Genomic DNA, 21841 nt, shown 5'->3' with positions numbered 1-21841 from the left:
GTCCCTGGCCAGACCTGCAACGGGGACTTGGGCTGACACAGGCAAATTGTCCCACATCTGTCGCTGGTGGATGCCTGGGGCTCCAAGCCCAATGGGTTCAGCCACTCCATAACCTCTGGGGCCGCACTGCTGTGGTTATAAAGAGAAGTGGTCAAGCATCAAAGAGAATTCAGCTGCGTTCACATGTTAACACAGTTTTATAAGACAAACTATACATTAGATTGTTTTGATTATTTTGGCTATATGACTTTTTTTAAAAAAAAAAAGACAACAAGAGCAGGAAAAAGTCTGCTTTACTTTACTATTCTATGCCATTCTGTCTCCTGGTCTAGCACCTTCACGCTCATTTCATTTATCAATGGTACCAGGATTTTTTTAAAGTTTACACTGTTTAGATTACTCCAAACCTAAATTTGTTTTGGCTTTGTTGCAGCTCCCCCTATCCCCAACCCTGCACTGCTGAAGGGGATCTAGATCTATCTGCTGGCACACTGAGATCCCTACACACCCTTGCGTTGGGACATCAGTCAACTAAATCTCCAAGTTCACATCAGGTCTGTCTTTGTCTGGACTGTACTGTGTCCAGCTTTGGAATCCTCAGCACAGGAAGGACATGGACATGTTTGAATGGGTCCAGAGGAGGGCCATGAAGATGCTCAGAGGGCTGGAGCACTATGAGAACAGGCTGTGAGAGTTGGGGTTGTTCAGCCTGGAGAAGAGAAGGCTCCGGGGACACCTTATAGCAGCTGCCTGCCAGTAGCTAAAGGGGGCCTACAGGAGGGATGGGGAGGGATCTTTATCAGGGAGTGGAGCGATAGGACAACGGGTAATGGTTTGGAACTGAAAGAGGGGAGATTTAGATTAGATATTAGGAACAAATTCTTTACTGTGAGGGTGGTGAGGCACTGGCACAGGTTGCCCAGGGAAGCTGTGGATGCCCCATCCCTGGAGGTGTTCAAGGCCAGGCTGGATGGGGCTCTGAGCAATCTGATCTAGTGGGAGGTGTCCCTGCCCATGGCAGGGGGGTGGGAACTAGATGATCTTTAAGGTCCCTTCCAACCCAAAACACACGGTGATTTTATGATTCTCCCACCCTTATTTTTCATTGAAGTTACCGACCATTAGTTACTATGGCATTCTGATCCAGAACTCCATCTCTGCTCTCGAAATTTCAACTGGATGTGCCAAAGTGAGAAAATAGTCACCCTCACAGCCTGTGTTGGTTTTAAACAAAGATCTGTTCTGCTCCAGGCTCCTCCACCCTCCTCAGTGCTACAACCTTCAGTAGCATCAGTATCTTTCCTTGCCAGTTCAGAAGGTTACAGAAAATAGTTGAGTGGCCAAGTTGAAACTTTTTCTTTCTGTTCTTGCAGAGATTATTTGCTTTATTGCTTCCCAGAGTTTGGCTTTTGCCTTGCCAAAGGAGGCAGCAAAGAGCTCAGCAGCTGAATGAATGATCTGAAGCAAAGCCAGCACGGAGAGTGTGGCATGTCAATGGGCAATTAAGGCAATTTGGAGGCCTGGGACAGCCTGTTAGCCTGTGGGCAACCAGACTGGGAGACGTGCAAGGAGAGGCTTAAAAAAAGAGCTAATGTGGACACTACAGGTGTGGCTGGAAGCGGAACAGAGATTAAATAACAAAAAAGTTTTCCAAAAGTGTCTTCTGAACTCGCAGATTCCACGGGAAGAGCAGCCGCCTCCAGGTCAGCCTCGAGCCCTTGCTCTTGGAAGTAAAAGCTCCCCTACAAGACACTGTGGGCTCTTTACTGTATGTGGAAGACCACTAAACACAGACTGGAATATTTATATTTATTTTTGCAATGCCATAGGTAAAAACAATTTAACAATGCCAAGTACAGGTGTTATTCTCATAAAAACTTCTCATTTCAAAACAAATGCTTTCTATTTCCCACAAAAAGTTAAAATCACATGCAGCTATATGAAGGTTAATTGCTTAAGATGCACAATTATATATCAGAAGACTTTGTTAAAATAAAAACATCCTGGACTACATCATTTTAACAAGGCAATTACACAGAACTAGAAAACTGACTCTGTAGTAAAATATAAAAATCTACAATTATAAATATAAATTTGGTCCATGGATCACTACAGAAGTAGCAGTATTTACAGTTAAGTATCAGATTACTATTCTAAATGTCTAACTGAAGTCTTAAAATGTTGACTGTTATGGAGAATGGTATTTTATTTACATTCTACGATATTAAAAGTTACATTTCTAGCAATTGTAAATTGTTATAAATACAGCAAATAAATCAAATACTAAACCCATGACATGTTTGTAATTGAGAAACCCCTAACATCTATAAATATGATAATTTTAAGTTAAAAGTAAAGCCAGATAAATCAAAACCTAATACTGAAAAAACATACCACAATTCAATTCTTAGAAACACTGTAAAAGTCAATCAAGTTAGTCCAGACGTAACAACGTATTACAAGAAATCTTTCAAGAAAAGGCACACATTGTTAATGATAAAAGTTCCGCAGTAAAGTCATATGTAAAGAAATGACTGTTTGAGCAACGGTTGGGATCTGATTTTTTTATATATATATAGTGACTGGACAGATTCCCCTCCCCCCAAAGTATAAAACTGAGAACAATAACGGTAAACTCTAGGTGTAACCGGCGTGATGTAGGTATGTGTGTGTTTAATTTGACGTGTTAATTAAACTAAAGATTCTAAACTTTCAGCTGCGTTTCCATCCGGTAAAGCCGAGCCATTACTGTCCATAGATGCTGATGGGTTTTCTTCTTGCCTCGTGCTGACAAGGCTGAGAATAGCTTTGTACAGAAACTGGTACTGTTCCTGGGGAAGAAAAGAGGAGACAGTCAGTGTGTTGTCAGAAATAGTAACACTAGATTATCTTGTAGCACTGTTACTCAAAATTAATTAACAGCTGATGTGTCAGTCTGTTAATGTACTGTGCTCCACAATTTATTGTGCTACTTAGCAGCTTTATTAATTTTCTGACTAATGGCTCCCTCTGTACACAATGTAAAGCACAAGATTAAGGAACACAGTACAGGTAGGGGAGAAAACTGTATTTCCAAAGAAATACCATGTGCCGAATATGGTCCTTGTTAAAGTCAAACGGAAAGTTCCCATGGACTGAATGGGGTCAAGATGAGGGCTACTGTCGGTCTGCTGGCTTTTTTTCCCTCCTTGAATATATTCTCATTTTTCCCCTCTGAATTCCATCGAGGTAGATTGATTTTTTTTTTTCTTTTTGGTACTTGCATTTACTGTTTATGTTTTTGAAGACCAAGTGTAGGAGGAGAGCCAAGACTTTGTGGGAAGATTCACTGCCTAGAGGGAGCGGGGCGTCTCAGTTGGGTGCGGTGGGACGCAGGGAGTGCCAGCAGCCAGCTGGATCGCAGCGTGGGCTGGCAGGGAGGAAACAACTGGATGCTCTGTGCGAGGAGAGCAGGCACCTGTGCTGCACCAGGGAACAGTGGATGCTCTGAAAGGGCAGAGGAATATTTTGGGTTCTAGGATGGATATACAAGGATAAAGAATTTCTGTGATGGAAGGAGTGGGGAACAGTAAGACTGAATAAATAGAGTGGGGTTTGGACTATTAGGTTGGACTAAGAGATACGGGGTAGAAAGTAACGAAACTGAAAATTTGCAGTAGGAGGATGGAAAACTGGAAATCTGAGATAAAAGGCCCAGGTGTTTGCTGGAGGCTCCTGAGGCAAGAGGAATGAAGGTCCTTATGGTGCTGCTGGGGTGGGAAGAGCTCCCATTTTCACTCCATTGTCTGCCAGGCACCTCACTCTGGGCTAGCTGAGCAGGGCAAGGGGCAGACACAGTCATCTGCCAATCCCATGTCATGTCCTGGTTTTGCTGGCAAAAATGTGATAATGCTAACTCAACTGGTTCACTCAAAATGTTCTCCGTATTACATCCGTTGTAGCTCTACAGCAGCCAGATTTGTAGTGGCGTGGCCAAAGGGGCAGGGTTTGTAGTTTTTAATTTCTGTGATGAATTTTCATTTCTATGACGCTGACTTATTAAGTAATTCTTATTTGTTATACTTTTGATGTTTTTTCTTTCTTTAAGCGACAGTGACAATGGTGTCAAGTGACCATTGAACAGGTCGCGGAAGATCAAAGTCCATCCTGAAATGGAAAACTAGGGTAACTACTTCAGGGTCTACTTGGAGCACAAATTTATTCCTGCTGAATTAAAACCTTCATTTACATGACATAGTGCAGGTTTTATGATGATGGCAGCAGCTCTGCGCATTTTGAATATGACCACTTGATAACCACATAACATGTTTTCGTGGGAAATACTTTGTTTTGGAATAAGCAGCAGGTCCAGTACAGCACCTCTGGAAAACACTTTTGATTAACTCACGCAGAAACTAAGATGCTAATGGTTCAATAATGTTGCCCTGAGATCTAAGCACACTAATAATACCACACATAGGAAAAAAAATATGCACACATTTTGCTTATTACTTACAATATCTGTAAAGACTCCAGGCCTCATCAAATTTATCATCTTCGCTACCTGGTAAACATCCACTGAGTTCTCATTTTCCAGTTGATGCATTAGTGTTGTTAATGCACAGAAAGTGCCTGCTGTTACCCCTCCGTGCCTTTGTAAAGTAAAAAAAACAAACACCAAAACACAAAAAGAAAGTCTACAAGCTGGATCAAGTTTCTACAGCTGGAGAAAATAGAAAATCCAGAGTGAAATGATAAGATGAATTTCTGTCATGTGATCTTTATGCTTTCCGAAACAGGCCTGCCCAGCAGTGCCTTAACACAACCTTCACAGCACCTGGCTACAATTTCTGGAGAGTCTTTAAAAGCCAGTTTTAGAGCTGTGTTGACAATCCTCTTCTAAGCAAATCCTGAAGGCCTCAGGTCCTTCAGTATTTCAGTGTTTCAGTATTTTTGGCCATTATTAAACAGCTGGAGTAGGGTAAGGTGCCTCATCTAAATAGTCTTACTTCTTTCAATAATAGACAATGAATCCCTGATTGATTTCTTCTCCAGTGCCCTACTCGACAATCATCTGCAGTATCAAAACGATAGAACTGAAAAGAGAACACTGAAGTGTGATAAAATAAAAATGTTTCTGTTGTTGCTGTAGCTGAAACAGAAGCACTATTGTTAGGTGCAGAGTTTGTGCCTTGTTTCAGCAGCTTTCACTCTAAATGAGGTGAAAGGATGGTTCTACAGAAAAACACCAAAACAAACTGAAAGCTGCAGTTCTTACTCGTCATGTACAATCATGGGTCCATCACGGTTGGAAGTTTCCTCTTTGATGATGCTGATCAGTTCAAAAGTTTTACTAATAGGACTATCAGGATTTGGCCATTTTGGACACTGAAAATGCCTCACTTCAAGTACATAGTCATCCTAAAAGGGTGAAAAAAGCATAAATCAATTTGGTAAAAAAATGACTGTCTTTATTCTCATCCTTCACCCTGTTCCAGTCCGGTTCCAGCCTCCAGATACAGAATCCCACTGCTGTGGAGGTTGGACTACGCTATTCCCTGTGCCACTGCATTACCTATGCATTACCTATGCATTACTCCCTCCCTGGGTGCTTCAAGGACACGGAATTTTACCACTCATTTACCAAAGAAAATGTAACAAAATGTAGGCATTACCTTTAACAAATCAAATCCTGAGTTACACGTTTATGACAGTGTTACCTGTGTAGCTTCTAAAATAAAGTCTTGGATTATGAGCTTCTCCTCGTTAGACAGACATTTGTGTTCTTCAGCAATCATAGTAACTTTGAAACTCTCACAGTTTATAGGCTCATCTTTGTTTGGCCAGTATACAAATTCATCTTCAGCCTCCAGGAAAAAAAAAAAGGAGCCATAAAAGTAAGTAATGTTGAGCTCTTAAAATAAAACTTAGTCCAGCATAATAAATAATGTGTCATGTATGTAATGAATGCAGCCAGTTAGATTTAAATTGACAAATGAAAATTTCAGTGGGATTATAAACACCACTAGTGATGGTTTTCAGACATCTCTGTAGGTATCCTGACCAGGAGATCACTGTACCTTGTGCAGACAGTGACCCACGTAACAGCCAACACGTTCTGTGCTGTGAAACAGGTCCAGCCTGGCCTTCAGGCTGTGCTGTGCTGCCCATAGCCCACGGCGACGTGAGAAACCTAGCTGGGGGATTGTAACAGAGGAGCCCGCAGGCAGCTCCCACTCTGTACCGATGATTACGCCACCTGAGTGGCCTTGGCGTTATCTACAAGTGCAGCAAGAAGTTCTCATAAGAACATCCTTTCTGTTTGACAGCAGAAATGATGAACAGGGTTGTTTTCTTTTAACAAAATCCTTTAATAGCTTGAATAGCCAAAATGGGGGTAACCCTTCCATGGATGGGAGCTGTATAGCGTGTTGTACCTTGATCAGCGATACGTTCAATGCTGCACAACTTGGGGTTCCCAGTATCTGAAGGGATGTAAGATTACCTATGCTACGCTCTCCTTTATCATGTTAGGTCTAATAAATAGCATTTTAAATGATACTTTACAAAGTCTGAGTGCCTTTCTTACTGGGATCATAATGAACCAGCACCTCCTGGCAAAACAACCTCCCTTATTACAAGGGCTAACTTAAAAATCCATCTGTTTTATAGGAAGTGTAACATTCATAAAACTCTTTATGAGAGGAAAAAACCCCACCATTGTCTTGGTTGTAGATGTTTTTCCAATCATGCAAGACTCTCCAAAGCATTTGCATGGCTTTCCTCCAAACTCATTACCAAACAGGATGCCCTCTCACACCTCAAGATTTCTCTAAGTACCAACCTAAAAGCTCTCAGATATTCCTGCATTTCTACTAAGTGAAAAACATATTCATTTGTTATTAAATTACACATGCAGGATGAACACTTGATCTTCCTTTGCTGTTTAGAGTCAGATAAATCCTTGCTAATCATTTGTAACTTTAGGAGACGAGCACAAGAAAAAACTTCATATTTCTCCCCTTACCTAATAAGGGCTGAAGAAGCCACATTACAACTAAAGTAAAAGTCCTGGAGCAAAAACTAACCTTGCATAAAGGTTACTTCTGCTGTTTGGCTTTTTTTATAAATTATACAGGAATCATTCAACACTTTCTCATGCCAGTTGTGATCTGCTCAGACAAGGATCTCCATATTTCCATTAGAGAATTCAGGGATTTTACACTCAGTACAGTATTATTGATTTTTAATTGTTTTTTTTTTCAAAATCCAAGATATTGTCTCATATCCTGTATATTTCAAAATGGTAATACTAATGAAATTCATATGTAAACCCATAACAATCGCCCATGAAACCTACCATATTCTGGCTATCAGGAAGCATGACTATTAGCTGGGCATTATGGTCCCATATCATTCTCCAGAAATCTTTGATAGTGTGTAGTAAGGGATGCTGGGTAATAATGAATTCATTACTTTGATAATAACCCTGCAAAACAAAATCAACAGACTCAGAATTGATGCCCAACTATTAACATTTAAAGGAAGCTTCCAGTGGACAGAGCCAGAAGCCTTGAAAATAAATTGCAGACTTGTGCCTCCTTTGGCTTCCTGCAAGAATATTAGAAGAATATAAAACTTTCATTACAGTATTTTCTAGAGGAAAAGAATAAAATCAACTACACTGAAATAGCTTTTCAATCTTTGAAAAATTTGACCAAAAAAAAAAAAAGACAAAAGAAATCAGTGGAGACTTGAACAGCCAACTAGGAATGAAAATACATTGACTCAGACACAAATGCTAATTGTTCTACATTAAACAGACTTCTAGAAGAGCTGGCAACCCTGAAACAAATAAAAGAATACTTGAAAGATCTGCAGAAATTCCAAGTGGTCTCTTAATTTGTACAAATGTCACAGATGAACTTCTTACCACAAAAGATAGCTCTTTTGCACTAATGCACTTGATGAAGGATCACGTTATAAACAGCACTGTAGGGGCTTTCCCATCTCCTTCCTGAATGTCCAGGAAGCATTTAGACCTCCCTCTCAGCTAATGAAGGGGAAAAGAGTTGAAGAAAACCCAGGGAACAAAAAGATAATGAAAAGCTGATGAACTATGGCGCCTTGGGCTATGCCAGTTGCAAAAGCTCTGTAAGATGAGCAGGTAGGAAGGCAAACTACAGTACAGGCATTAAAAAATAACTTGTTAATTAATACTTTTAGTTCATCTCAAAAGATCCTTCCACGGGTGGCATTTACCTTCACCAGTTTTTAAAGCTATGAAGAGATTTCTGGTTCTACAGATTGCTAAAATGCAATGCACTTAACCTAACCTAAAACTAGAAATAACACTTCCTGGGGGAAGTAACTCTTTCAGGCAGAGTGAAAAATGGAAGAAAGGAGCTTTCAGAATCAGGACTGGGCCACCTTACCTCGGACACATGGCAGCTCTGAAAGCAGCTACACAATGGGACATAGTTTTTCACCAATGCTGTTAACTGACTTACCATAATATAGGAAGCATTGATGTAGTCTGTCCCTTCACCAGACAGTGATGAGATACCCACTCTAGATCTTTCCACTGTAAGAAAAAAGTAATGCACTAGTACATTGTTGAAATGACTCATATATTATAGCAGTTATCTCACAGCTCTCATAGTAATGATAACACTAAGTTCCACCAATTGGGATAAAGTGTTATCCAGCCATCTATTTTGTTTTCCTATGTGTCGTACTTAAATAATTTCTTCACTGAAATTACTTTACAGAACATTGCTCCACACCAATGCAGATGTCTTCAGTTCTCGCTCAGGAAAGACTGAAGGTTTGACACACAGTTCAGAAAGTTTTTGCCACCCAGAGGAGCTGATTTGAACCAGCTTACCAGGAATGATGGATGAAGTTCGGTTCTTTTCTCTGTTACACTGTTTGAGTGCAGTTGAATAATCACACTGCTGTGTGTTAGACTGGCTCAGTAACTGAAACAACAAAGGTAAAAAAAAAATCAGGTCACTGTACAAAAGTAATTCCTTCATTAGCTGCATTAAATAGAAGGGTGCATGTATTGCAGGCTAGCTGTCTCAAATTTAGGTATCTACTTATATGGCTAAACTACTTAGCAAGTCATCAGAATCTTTTTTCTTCACTGTTTTACCAGTTCAAATGATTCTTGAGCCTTAGACTGATCAGCATGTCTTTGAAGGAAATGCCACTTTTTGTTCTTCCCACGTCCAGCCCCCCAGTGCTTGTTGCCATCCTGGTGTCACTTCCATTTTGCCTGCACAGCTGTTTGTGTAACTTTAAATAGTTTTGGAAACCAGTAAATACCTGTGCAGAAAAAATCTGCATTGTTGTACAGACAGTATAGCTCCTGATGTGAGGCATCTCTAGATACCCCAGTTAGGAGCTTCCTGATTTTCTGTCCAAACCTGTGAGAGGAAAATAGGACTGATCTGGGTCTCATTGATTTACTTGTTTCAGTGAATACAATTCAAATAGACAAGAGCATAAGAAGGAATGAGTATATATGCATATACACCACAATGCTGTATATATACTGCTTAGGCAGGAAATAAGTTTGGAAAACAGGTTTTTCCTAGTTTTTAGGGTTGTTTTGTTTTTTTTTTTTTTGATTGCTAGTAAAATCAACCAGATTAATCAGAATGTTCAAAAGAATTCAAAAGACTTTTCTGTGATGTTTTGGGCTGGGCATGTGTTGCTTTAAGAGGCTTCCTGCTTTGGAAAAACAGATATCAAACCAGGGAAGTTCCATCAAATTGAATTAGACCACAATTTTTGTTCATCTAAAATAGTTCCTCAGTAAAACAAGACTCCACATGTTTGTTATTATTCTAGTAATTTTAGCTTGCAAAAGAAAATGAGATTGAATGAGACATGTCCCTTTCTGATAATATTTAAGCTCTTGAAACTGAAGCTCTATATGGCTCCTGCAATTTGCAATGCACACTCTGTGTTTATATATATTTACACACTCTGTTTTATTCTTTCATATGTTTTATTCTTTCATCTGTGTAGGAAAGGTGGGATGTTTATTTCTCCAAGCACATCACAGCTGAGATAAGAGTCCCTAATTTTCCCTAGGAAACAACAGTGCAACGCTGTCAGATTATTCAAGCCAGGACAGCAGCTAACTGTGAAATCCTTTGGTATGTTGTTCCTATTCTGTTGTTCTATATTGTTCATTATCTTGAAGAAATACTAATTACTTTGCTTATGTAACTAACATACTTCAGAAAATAGATATATTAATATTTTCATAGCGTCATTATATACTGACATTATCTACAGACTTATTTGCTTTTTTTACTTATGATCCAATAGCTAATTGTAGAAAGAATACACACTATCCCATGCAGTCCTCCTTAGAATTAAAATCCTTAGAGAGAAAGGTTCTAATCATTCATTTCCTATTGAACTAGGGAAAGCAAAGTCTGTTTTGCCACATAATCTGGAAAACATTTAAATACGATCTTCTTCTCTGAATTCAAATTCATTTGAAAAGGTAGGATTTGCTGTGTTTCCTCTATCAGTGACTCAGTGAGTGAGCTGGACTTCCTATTCTCCCCACGAGTCAATGAGCTGTTTCTCTTATAGACTCTGGGCTGTTACCTGGCTGGGCCTGCTCTTTCTCTGGGTGACTGAAAGACCCGTGCATGTACACACTGATCTCTACATCCACAAGCACCAAAGTGTTCACTTATTGCCTGCTGAGGTGAAGTCTGTCTTCTAGTCAGTGCTGTACACTGAGGGGAATATGCTGACCGACCAATATAGCTCATGACGTTTTTGCCAGAGCGACATCTTTCCAGAATGTTTTTTACGTTTGGGATCTTTGTGCAAAGGCATGTCGTTAGATTTTCCAGAATCTACTTACTGGCCTGTTTCTTATGCTTTTGTATTATTTTTTTTTAAATTCCTTGTTAAGAGTATGCAAATAATTCTTTTGTCCCAACTGACTGCATGCATTTGTTAAATTGCTCTGAATTTAGGCTCAGCAGTTAAATTTTAGATAGAGAAAACTAATTAAAGTTGTGCTGAGATACCTACTTTTAAGTCATTCAAGTTTGCAAGCTTTTTGTGTTACTATCTCGAAGAGCTCACCTTGAATTGTTTCTCCAGTCTGGTCTTTCCCGTTGGTCCAGGTATCAAGAGAGCATTCACATAGGCATGAATGTGAGTCTCAAGCACTTCTGTTTCTTTACTGAGTATCGCTTCGACCAATGCATCGTGAATGAAGATGTACTGTTCCTAGGAAAATAAAACCAAACATCCAAGCTCTAATTATTTTCAGATTCCCCTGGACACCTCTGGCTAAGCTGCCACTTCTGATGTGATCAGTATTTCTTCACAGCATGCTGCTGTAGGGGAGTTTTCTCAAAAGTCATCCTCGACAGAGAAGGCCGTCCCTCCGCAGTGACGGTACACATTTACAAGCACCATTGAACTACACATGCAGTGCATAAATGATATAATACCAAATCCCCACCACCTGTGGTATCTCGTGTTCACAGAACAGAGTTAAAAATCCAAGCATAGCCTTGAGTCAAATTTTCAAGTCAGCTTGTTATGCGACTCTCCCTGCCTTTCTTGCAATAAAGTGATCACTCCCAGTTCCTACTGCTATCCTCTATTTTCTCTCTCACATCCTTTGGAACAAATGCCCATGCTGTTGTTGATTACTTTTTTTCTATTGAAAGGCACTGGGACATCTAACCAACTGTTCTTGAAACCTGAAATAGACTTTCAAATGCCCTGCTGTTGTCTTTATTGTTTTCTTCTGGTCTTTCACTATTCTATAGCTAATCTTCAGTTTAAAGCAGCTATAGATAATCATCTGTCTGAAACAGCTTTTTTCCCTACCTTTTATTACCTGATATCAACCGTTTGATCAGGCAGAAGATCTGAACAACTGACAATGGTGTTTCCTTAAAAAAAATCTATGGCAAAAAAGTATGCCCTGCCAAGAAAGTGCTGCTCTGGGAAGCATGATTTATACAGACTTTCTCTCTTTTGAGCTCTCCCCAATAAAGAGACAACAGCCCACAGACAGGTAATTTCCAGTGCATTGCTCTAAGCGAGCCTAGAGGGATGTCTCTAGAAAAACAAGGGAAGCAAAATCCAGTCTGGTGACTGGTTGCCAGTCTGTCTGGCGGTGCCAAAAGCAGGACTGTATCACCTCTCCTCCTGCAAACAGCATAGTCTGTAATAGCCGCTCACTATATAAATTTTAGTCTTACCTCAGTCTGCACCAAGTAGTTCCTTTGGGTACGTATGTGTTTTAAGAATCCAAATACGTTGACTGTCCCTTCATGCTGAATTTGCTGCAGCATGCTGTCTAACACTATGTATGTGCCTGTCCTTCCAACACCAGCACTACAAAACAAAAAAATAGTCTTGAGCCTGAAGTAAAACAATAATTGAAATAACTGTTTCTTACACACAGCTTTTTCAACAAACTGGTGTGTAAGGAAGATTTTCCTCTACAAATTGTTTTAGTATATGATATACTTTGCTAAAGCTTCAAGGCTGGTAATGAAGAAAAATCTTTTCAACTCATCTTTTTCTTTGCACAAGAATAGTTCTAAAGATCATTTTCTCAAATGATTTTTAAAGTATCAATTGAAATAGAACTAAGGTGTTTCCTGCAGGTCTGCAATTCTCAGGCTTCTGATATTCCTTAGGATACTTCGTCTAGTATGCCTAGAGAAGCTGGCATATGGGCACAGTTCATGTGCTCAAGTTCTTCTATGTTGAAACACACATCACTTTAAAGGGAAAGTTGCATTATGCCACCCATTATAGATACAGATTTCAAAGAGACCGGACTGAGGAAAATGCCAGGAAGTGGCAGAGCTGCTGAAGGTACATCTGTAAAAGAAAAAGCTTACTGCTCTCCAGATACAGCCAAGAGGGCAAGCAATGGTTGAAACCCTTCTTAAAATGGGAAGATGCAGAAGAAAGGGTTAATCAACTCATTCCTGTTAAGAATTCTGACTCATTTATGAGTCAGAGCTCCCCAGAGCTGGGACTCTTTAGCCTGGAGAAGAGAAGGTTGAGGGGGGACCTGATTAATGTTTACAAGTATCTAAAGGGTGGGTTTAAGGAGGACGGAGCCAGGCTCTTTTCAATGGTTCCCAGCGACAGGACAAGGGGCAATGGGCACAAGCTAGAACATAGGAAGTTCCGTTCAAATACACGGAAAAACTTCTTTACAGTGAGGGTGACAGAGCACTGGAACAGGCTGCCCAGGGAGGTTGTGGAGTCCCCTTCTCTGGAGATTTTCAAGACCCGCCTGGATGCAGCCCTGAGGGATGTGCTTTAGGCAATCCTGCTCTAGCAGGGGAGTTGGACTAGATGATCTCTAGAGGTCCCTTCCAACTCTGAAGATTCCGTGATTCCGTGATTTAGCATGAAAACAGCTGTATTGTAAGATTAACACCCAACTTGTTCTTTCATAAAATATCTGGGTAGGGAGTACAAGGGCAAGACGTCATTTTTGGTTATCTAATCATATATGGGAATTAGTCAGTTGTAATTCCCTTCTAATGAGGAAACATTATGTGTATTGGTACATGTAACTTGACAGCAACACTGTGCTGGGGCTGCACGGTCCCTTACAGGCAGACCCAAGCACATACGTGTTAATTCAGTCACCTCATTTCTTCTACAGAGGTGGCACAAAGCATGGGTACTGTGAGCTCAGATTGCTGTAACAAACTGGCTAAATAAATGTGATATAAAACTGAAAGGTCTGGATTATCAACACACTATTGAACAAAAAAAAAGTATAAAGATTACCAGACACCATCGGTACTTGTTACGAAAGACAAAACATGAAAAGTACCAAAACATAAAAATAGCTAAAAAAAGGTTCATGACGTTCCTCATATGTGTCCTCCATATAGCCTGCAAAGATAAATAAAAGTTACATTTCTAACATGAGATGACTCCTTTGAAATTCCATAGTGCATGGGGACAGGACTACTAAAAGCTGAATACAACTGTCTACAGACAGAGGTGAGTTATACCTATGACCCAATGGAGAGGTCTGACTGAAGCCACACAACTTACCACTGTTCACTTTTTAAAAACTCAATTTAATTGACTTATAATGTATTGCTGATCTCTCAGCTTGCTGGCATAGATCTCAGACTTGGCATTTTGGGGAAACTCTATTTTGAACTTCCCAAGAACAGGCAGGATGTAGATAGCAGCAGAACAAGCAAAATGTGGAATTTTCATTTTCCAAGCTAAAAACAGATTTCAGTCAGATTAGATCATCCCAGAAATAAAATATCTTCATTTGCAGCATTTGTGAGACGACTTTACCTGTTGGCTTCCTCAGAGTCAGCTCCAGAAGGACAGAATTCATGAGGAGGTTCTCTTTCCAAATGTTCCATCAAAGGTGAGGTACTACAGTGGAAAACCAGAACCTGCTTATATATTTTACAATAACCCGGTCCTTCACGGGCATTGTGAAGTCATTCCAGGCCCTACAAGCCCTTTTTAACCAATTTTCCCTGAGCTGCCCAGTTTTAGTGAGCACTGACAGAACACCTGCCTGCACACTGCGGCACATGCAGACCTCAAACCGTTCCCCAGAATGCTCCTCCATTGCAAATGACTGCTAGAGCGCAGAGTAATGTTAAAAACAGCAGAGTTGTAGTTCAGCCAGGAATAGAGTGAGTCTTCTTTTGTGGACAGAGCTCCTCTTAGGATTACAGAGTACCCCTGCACCAAAGAAAGTATGAGCCAAAAACATCCTAATGATTTATTTGCGGAAATGAAACAATTACTGCTATATATGTCTCCGGTAAGCTCATAGCAATCAAGGGAGTAGTATAGAAATGTGCAAAAAAGTAAAAAGAAAAGCATTTTTGCAAAAAAAAGAACATAGTGCAGAGCAGCATCATATTGTTTACAGCCATTATAAAGATTTATAGAAGTGGCACAGACAGTTAATTAGTTGGTCTTACCAAGGACAGAAATATCAGCTAAGAAATTAATCTTTTATTCCATCAGGAATTGTTAATTGTGAAAGTGAAAGTTTTGCTTAACCCACCACTGAAAAATTCTTTTTTCTGCAAAACAAAAGCAGAGTGAACCTTATGACAGTAAAAACCACACCTGCAATGAACCACAACAGGCCCGACAGCGTGGCGCTTGGCATGCGATGCCTTCCGCACGAAGGTGAGAACGGGCAGCGTGTACTCTGGAACACCCATGTCAGGCCACTGGGTATAATGATACTGAGTTACTATACGTCCACTAGACCTCCCTTTCTGGGAACCCTGCAACAGAAAAAAACACCTAAGTGTAAGCAGCCCACATCTGAAAGGCAACTCTTCATAATTTTATTTCCCTACCTGATAGTTCTTGAATTAGCATTGACCCTATTTGGTTAACAACAAGCCATCTAGCTATAAATATTCCAGCTTTCAAAGCGAAGAAGAAGAGCCAGTGCTTCTGTCCTGTCAGTTTGCCCACTGAATGGAAAAATGTCCTTTAGAAAGGCGTGGAGAAAGGCGAAGAGCACTGGAGGGATAACAAATTCCAGCTGCTCTTAAGAGTCACCAGCTATTTCTGCCTCTCTGCACCTCTGCTGGGTGGACGGAAAGGCAATGATTCACCTCACCCAGCTTTAGTGACCTACAAGGGAAGTGGCCTTGTGTAGGCTGCTTTTCTAAGCTGCCTCCCTCAATGGCAACTCAGAGGCAGGGATACCTTCAGAGAGCCGGTCATCTCATTTGAAGACTGGCTCCTAAAATAGGCAGAATAAATTACTTGACAGTAAGCGCTGTACTTCAGTACAGGGAGGCTGAGAGACTAGATGTCTAACATCTAGGTGGCTGAAATAAATTAAGCTTTCAGAATGCGCCTCAAAGTAGCCAATGTCATGCTGCTGAGCTGAGAGCACGGTGGTTCTGATTAGAACAAAATAAGGTGTGGATTCACCCGTTTTGCGGGGACGTGTGTGTAAAAATTTAGTCCTTAAAAAGAAGAACTGATAGCTGAGGCGGATGATTTAATGCATACTATGTTTTTGACTAGCTGCTGTAGTTCTGAAAATGTATCCTCCTGCTCACCAGGCAGGCAAAGTCCAAACCAGCTCTCCAGTGCGATCACAGCCTTTTCCCTGATGGTCCTACTTCACACCAGTACAACACTACAGGCCAGTATCTTCTTAAATTTGTTGATCTGGTCAAATTAATTCTGAAGTTGATAAGCACCTTGGCTGGCTGAGACTTATAGGATTCAGCTTTGCCTATACAACAGAAGAGAGCTGCCAACTGCCTTAAAAAAATATTCGGAACAACTTTTAACACTCCCTTTTGCCCAAACTACGCTTTCAGGAGGATGCCACAAACCTTTTTGATCTTGGTGTTTCTGAGAGTAAAATTCCTCACAGTGTAATAGGCAAGTACATGAACACTCTTCTGAGTAACCAAGAAGTTCCCATATTCTTCACTACCTTCAGCAGGCCAGTACTGGTCACATTTTCTCTGTTAGAACAGTGGATGAAAAAGAGAGAAAAAGAGAAAGAAAACAAATGTCAAACTAGCAAGCTGAAATGTTCAAATTTAAGAACAGTCAACCACAAAAACATACAGGGACTCTCAATATCCCCAGTTTATAATAGCCATGATCTTCTGCATAAGAGAACTAATAATGGCTATTTTATGTTGTAAAGAGAGATGGCTGTGAAAAGATGCTCTTTATTTGGAATACTCCAACAAAGAGGTTTAAATCATACTATCAGAGTTAAAGAGCTCTAATATTGTGGAACTTGCCATTCTATAGGCACTCTAAAATCTAAAGAAAATAACAGATAATCTACAGGCAAAACAGGAATACGTCCAAGTCAGTAGAGTTGTATGTGGCTTTTGGTTAGTTCATAGCATGGCCAGAGTATACTTGTATCTGATCAGTGAGGGTAAGAGTGAGCTTGTGCGCGGCCAGAATATACGGTAGAGAGCTGTGATGTCCAGCCATATGATTGGGTAGCCATATAGCCTTCTCCAGGAGCATGAGAAGAGTACATGTTTATAGCATGGTATTCCAAATGAAGTGGTACACCCAGCGTAGCCCTCCCTTGCATTTGCTGTGTCTGTATCATCTGATAGATGCTTAACAGGTCATATGATGAGCCTTACATGCATTTTAGGCACTGCTGCCAGTATGTGGCAAGTGTGATGCAATGTCTCTTCATGTGACCCAAGGGTACACGCATACTCCCACCACATAACCAGAAACACACACATCCTGTGATGGGTTTTGACCTCATTTTGTCTCACTGGACAAATGTGCATCTAGTCATGTAGTAACAATGGAACTGTGGGTTCCACGGGATGTTAACAGGGAGCAGCCTGAACTACGGCCTTCTTCTTTCCAGGGTCTAGGGCACCCCTGAGAAAGAAAATGGTGGAGAGCAGATTGCTAGCAGAATGTGGCACAGTCTGGCCACTCCTAAATATATACAAGAAGTCCTTTTTTAAGTATAAGACAATTTTTTTTGTAGTTAGAATATGGTATTTTCAAGACTTGTTGTTGACAATTGAGTTTAAATGTTTTCTTTAGTTTCATAGTGCAAATCCTCAACTTTATACTTCTATAGCCAATCCTAGTACAAACAACTACTACAAACTGTTGCTTTTTGCTCAATAAATGCCTAAAACAGGTTTTTAAACGAGAGAAAGGAGTCTGCTAAAGGTAGACCTATGAGCATCAGAGAAATAAGTAATAGACAAAGGCACTCATACCCTTCCTTTCTCAACGAGATTAGTTATCATCACAATAACTTCTACGTTATGTTCCCATATCATTCTCCAGAAATCTTCTGCTGTCGATTTTAGTGGCCCTTGAGCTGCAATGTAGGCTTTTGGCTTGTTGTAGCCCTAAATTGAAATATAACAAATGACACTTGTCAAATCACAGTCCGCGAGCAAAAGGAGGTTGGGAGGAGTACGTGACATTTTATATATCTGTTTTTAAAGAATCTCAAAAGCTTTTAAGCACTTTTGAATTTATAACTATCCAAATCACAGAAACCCTGTGGTACCAGATGACATATGAATGCAACTGTTATGTCAATGTTTATCATTCCAACAAATAGGATATATGTTCAAGTGCCTGTGTTATGGCAGAATGTTGACATGATAGTGATTATGAGACATCTGTTATGATAGTGGTTTAAAAAATGAATCAAGATCATTCATATGTAAATTACTAGGTAACAAAAACTGAATAAATGGTACCTCAGTGAGGCTCTCAGCCAAATGGCATCTTCCTCTCATGAGATTATCTCAGACAGAAGAATTAACCACTTACCAAAAATGTATAAAAGAACAAACATTCAGATGCCAAATGCTTCTAAAACGACTCAGATGTGACAGAACATTTTTTGTTTCATAAAGCTCTTCACTAAGCTGCAGCTGTTACAATATCAAGATGGGTTCAGGAAAGAATTGGAGTTTTACCTGTGCTTTAAATTTGTAGGATTAACTTAGATCAGTAAAGGTTTTTTTAACAAAATCTGTAATATTGTGATACTTATTTTTTTTTAATTAAGTCTATTCACCTCCATACATCGGTTTTTACAGAAAAGGCTGACAGACGAATAGGCTGGCAGATAGAAAAAGGCACTTACATCAACGTAGTTGGCATTAATGTAATCAGTCAGTTTTCCATCCTTTTCTGCAAGCTGTGCTAATTTAACCCTAGTATGATCATCTGTAGTAAAACAAGGGAGAAAATAAGCATAGTTTTCTGCAAGAATTATATTCTTTCTATAAGAAATCTTTTTTAAAAATACTGAAATGGATTTTCACAATACATAAGACTAATACAGTGACAATCACAACTGCAAACATCACGTGCTTACATATGAATCAGATTCAAAATTCTAGTTTGCAGAAAAATAAACTAATGAATCCAAGGATACAAGGGAGTCAGAATTTAGTTGCCTGAACAGTAGCACCTGGGGTCATTTTAGGCACTGTGACATATTCCCCTACAGCCTCCACCTGCTGCTTGTGAAGGGGCGCGGGTCTCCTCTAAGTTTTGTGTCATGACTGCCAAGCCTGCACAGTGGGATATCTCAAATGACAGTAGGCACCAGTGTTTAGGCACATTAATTCCAAGTTAAAGAGCGGAGACTGGAGAGCAATGGGATCCTGGAGACGCTGGTCAGCTGAAGAGCCTCAGCAGTGGCTACCTCAGGGGGAACTGAAGCTTTCTGTAGCCTGCAGTGATTATAAGGACTAGAGACTTGATTCAGTTGCACAGGACAATTCTTGCTACTTGAGCTGCCCTAGGTTGCCTGTGCACTGCCCTTTGATAGAAAAGCCCCTGGTTAGCACCTTTGTATGATCAGGTACAGACACAGAGTGGCAGAGGAAAATCCTTGACTTTCTGTCCCTCTAGAGGTATCTTCAGCCAGGTGGAATGGGATTTCTTGCTGCTGGTTTACATTGTCTTCTGCCAGATGGGCTGATTCTGTCTCTTTTTCTATTAAGCTCTAGTGATGCTGAATGCTGAACATATATATAATTTAGAGTTTCTTGTTATCAGAACCAAGTTGAAATACTATAGAGAGTTAAAAAAAATATATCAAGAGCCCAGAGGCAATAGCTTCAAAGAGATTAACAAAACTGAATAGATGTATTTCAGAAAAGAAAAAATCTGGGGTAGTGAAGAAGGGCGATGCAATGGGAAAACATGTGTCCTGGCTAATGAAGCTGATCTATTACCTTGTGGCAGGGCACAATGCAACAGGAAATCAGTACGTTTATATTTATATATGGCAGTAAATATATCCAGGGATTGTGAAGCTCCCAGAGAGGATAAATCATCATTACTCTAGATCAAAGATGGATTAATTTTGGCAATCAAAACACAGATTCTTTGGCTTTATAATGGCATTATAATGAAATCTCCAAACTCCCTTTGGGTCACCAAGACACAAATACGTCTTGCTAACACATGCTCATCAAAGCAGCAGAATGCCAGAGGACTAACTTGAAGAGATGTGAAATCTCATGCCACTCCTCTCCAAGCATTTGCTTTCAGAGTAGAGGTATATTTTTTTCCCTTCTAATAACATACAAATCTATATTTGTCTATAATTATTTCTTAAAAAAACCACCAAGTGATGCATTTACTTACAAGCAACAATGTTTATGTATCGATTCTTATTCTTGTTGTCAGGATGATTAGAGCTGTCTGATGTAATACCTAGATCTACAGTACAGCTCTGGATTTCCTGAAAAAAAAAAAAAAAAAGTATGTCACACTTCAGTAAGTATTAAGATAAAAAAAAGTCTTAAAATACAGTAAGTCATCACAAAAAGAACCACAACCTTACACCCAGTTATCTATGATATTTTACAACTACTTCATTGCTAAAAAAACAAAAAATGCAGTGAAATAATTCCTTACCTGATAAAACTCTTTCAGTGTCTAATGAGGGAATGAATGCAAAAAAAGTAAAAAAAATCAAATTCCACAGCACAGAACAAATGGATAAAAGTGTTTATATAAATTACAATTACTATATGGAAAACAGTTATGGTCATGCAATATATATCTCCGTAATAACAACAACGCTAAATATTTTGACTTAAAGGAAGAAAGAGGTAATTTTCCTGTTAAAATACTGGCATCTGTTTTCCTATCTTTAGCTTTAATGTTAGACCTTAGGCTGGTGAAAGCTTATACATATGAGCAACATCACTGACTTTAGCCAGATTATCTACATATTTAACTGTTCACTGGATTTGTTATTGGTCCTTATAACTGCATTAGTTTCTCTGTGGAATGCTCTTGCTCTCTTTGCATTCAGCGGTAAAACCTTCACCGGAGCAGGGCAGCGTGCCGCTCAGCCAGCCTCATGGCACGCTGGTGAAGGGCAGCACGACAGCCCTCTGTCTGCCACCAGCTTCTCAATGAACCCAACGTTTTTATAAAGAGAGAGACAGGACTGAGAAGACAGGCACAAAATCTATAAGGCTCGCAAAATTAATTTATTTTATTTCATCGATCGCTTTGACTGACAGGAAACTCAAGCATTTATAAGGTCCACACTGTTAACTAGGAAATACGTTGTCATTACTAAAAGTACTATAATAATGTTTCCCAACACTTTTTAGGATTTATTTTAATATTAATCACCTTCAGCTATTTAAATATATATATGAGAAGTCTGAATATATATATGACCAGTCTGAAAATCAGATTTTAAATACGAGTTGTTTTATAGTAATATAAATAAAAAACCTGAACCACCCCTGTACTCTCCAAATGTATGTTGACTCTGCAAAGACAATGACTATATTTCAATTTTTGCATATCTTCTAAGTTCTTTTTTGATAGAGAAAAGACCAGGACACTAATTCTGGGGTAGTCTGTAATGCCAAGAAGGATCTCCAAGAAATGATGAGGACACTGAGGTTTTTGTAAGAGTTAAAGCAAGCATGAAATATTTCAGATAGTGCAGGTACAACTCAGTGAGCTGTAGCATATTTGGTCTTTGGTTCACTGCTGTAATTTAGGAAAACAACAATTTTAGGAAAAGAAGAATTTAGGATGAACAATTTGATTTCTGTTTAGCTGTCCTCACTAGTAGTGAAAGAACCTTGTTACTATTGTATTTACACACAGTCCTTTGACATCTGCTGTTATTAACAGCCAGTCTAGCTGGAGCCCGGTCCTGTCGGTGCATATGCACACATGTGACATATGAACATGTACTGGACATGCACAAGTATTTACCAGTTTGGTCCCGCAATCAGATGGATATTTGGATGTTAAATGAATTGGAGAACAAATGCTAATGAAGAAG

At 39.6% G+C, this 21841-nt stretch overlaps 1 protein-coding gene across 1 annotated transcript in view; it reads right to left on the bottom strand.

The window, feature by feature from the left end:
* Positions 1-2487: 2487 nt before the first annotated feature.
* The window catches only part of PTPRZ1 (protein tyrosine phosphatase receptor type Z1), a 142757-nt gene continuing 123403 nt past the window's right edge, over positions 2488-21841 (bottom strand). Inside the window, exons 16-30 of the mRNA XM_054211737.1 lie at positions 20440-20460; positions 20167-20263; positions 18650-18732; positions 17763-17897; positions 16371-16505; positions 15130-15293; positions 12240-12375; positions 11104-11250; positions 8867-8960; positions 8490-8563; positions 7340-7468; positions 5700-5846; positions 5258-5400; positions 4496-4631; positions 2488-2831 (exon numbers count right to left, since the gene is read on the bottom strand). Of these exons, the coding sequence (XP_054067712.1) occupies positions 2691-2831; positions 4496-4631; positions 5258-5400; positions 5700-5846; positions 7340-7468; positions 8490-8563; positions 8867-8960; positions 11104-11250; positions 12240-12375; positions 15130-15293; positions 16371-16505; positions 17763-17897; positions 18650-18732; positions 20167-20263; positions 20440-20460 (1782 nt within the window). The 3' untranslated portion in view covers positions 2488-2690. The remainder of the gene's footprint in view (positions 2832-4495; positions 4632-5257; positions 5401-5699; positions 5847-7339; positions 7469-8489; positions 8564-8866; positions 8961-11103; positions 11251-12239; positions 12376-15129; positions 15294-16370; positions 16506-17762; positions 17898-18649; positions 18733-20166; positions 20264-20439; positions 20461-21841) is intronic.

The sequence above is a fragment of the Rissa tridactyla genome, chromosome 1 (assembly GCF_028500815.1).
Source record: "Rissa tridactyla isolate bRisTri1 chromosome 1, bRisTri1.patW.cur.20221130, whole genome shotgun sequence".
Taxonomy (NCBI): Eukaryota; Metazoa; Chordata; class Aves; order Charadriiformes; family Laridae; genus Rissa; species Rissa tridactyla.
The sequence above is the reverse complement of the archived record's forward strand: the minus strand, read 5'-3'. Positions and strand labels throughout refer to the sequence as shown.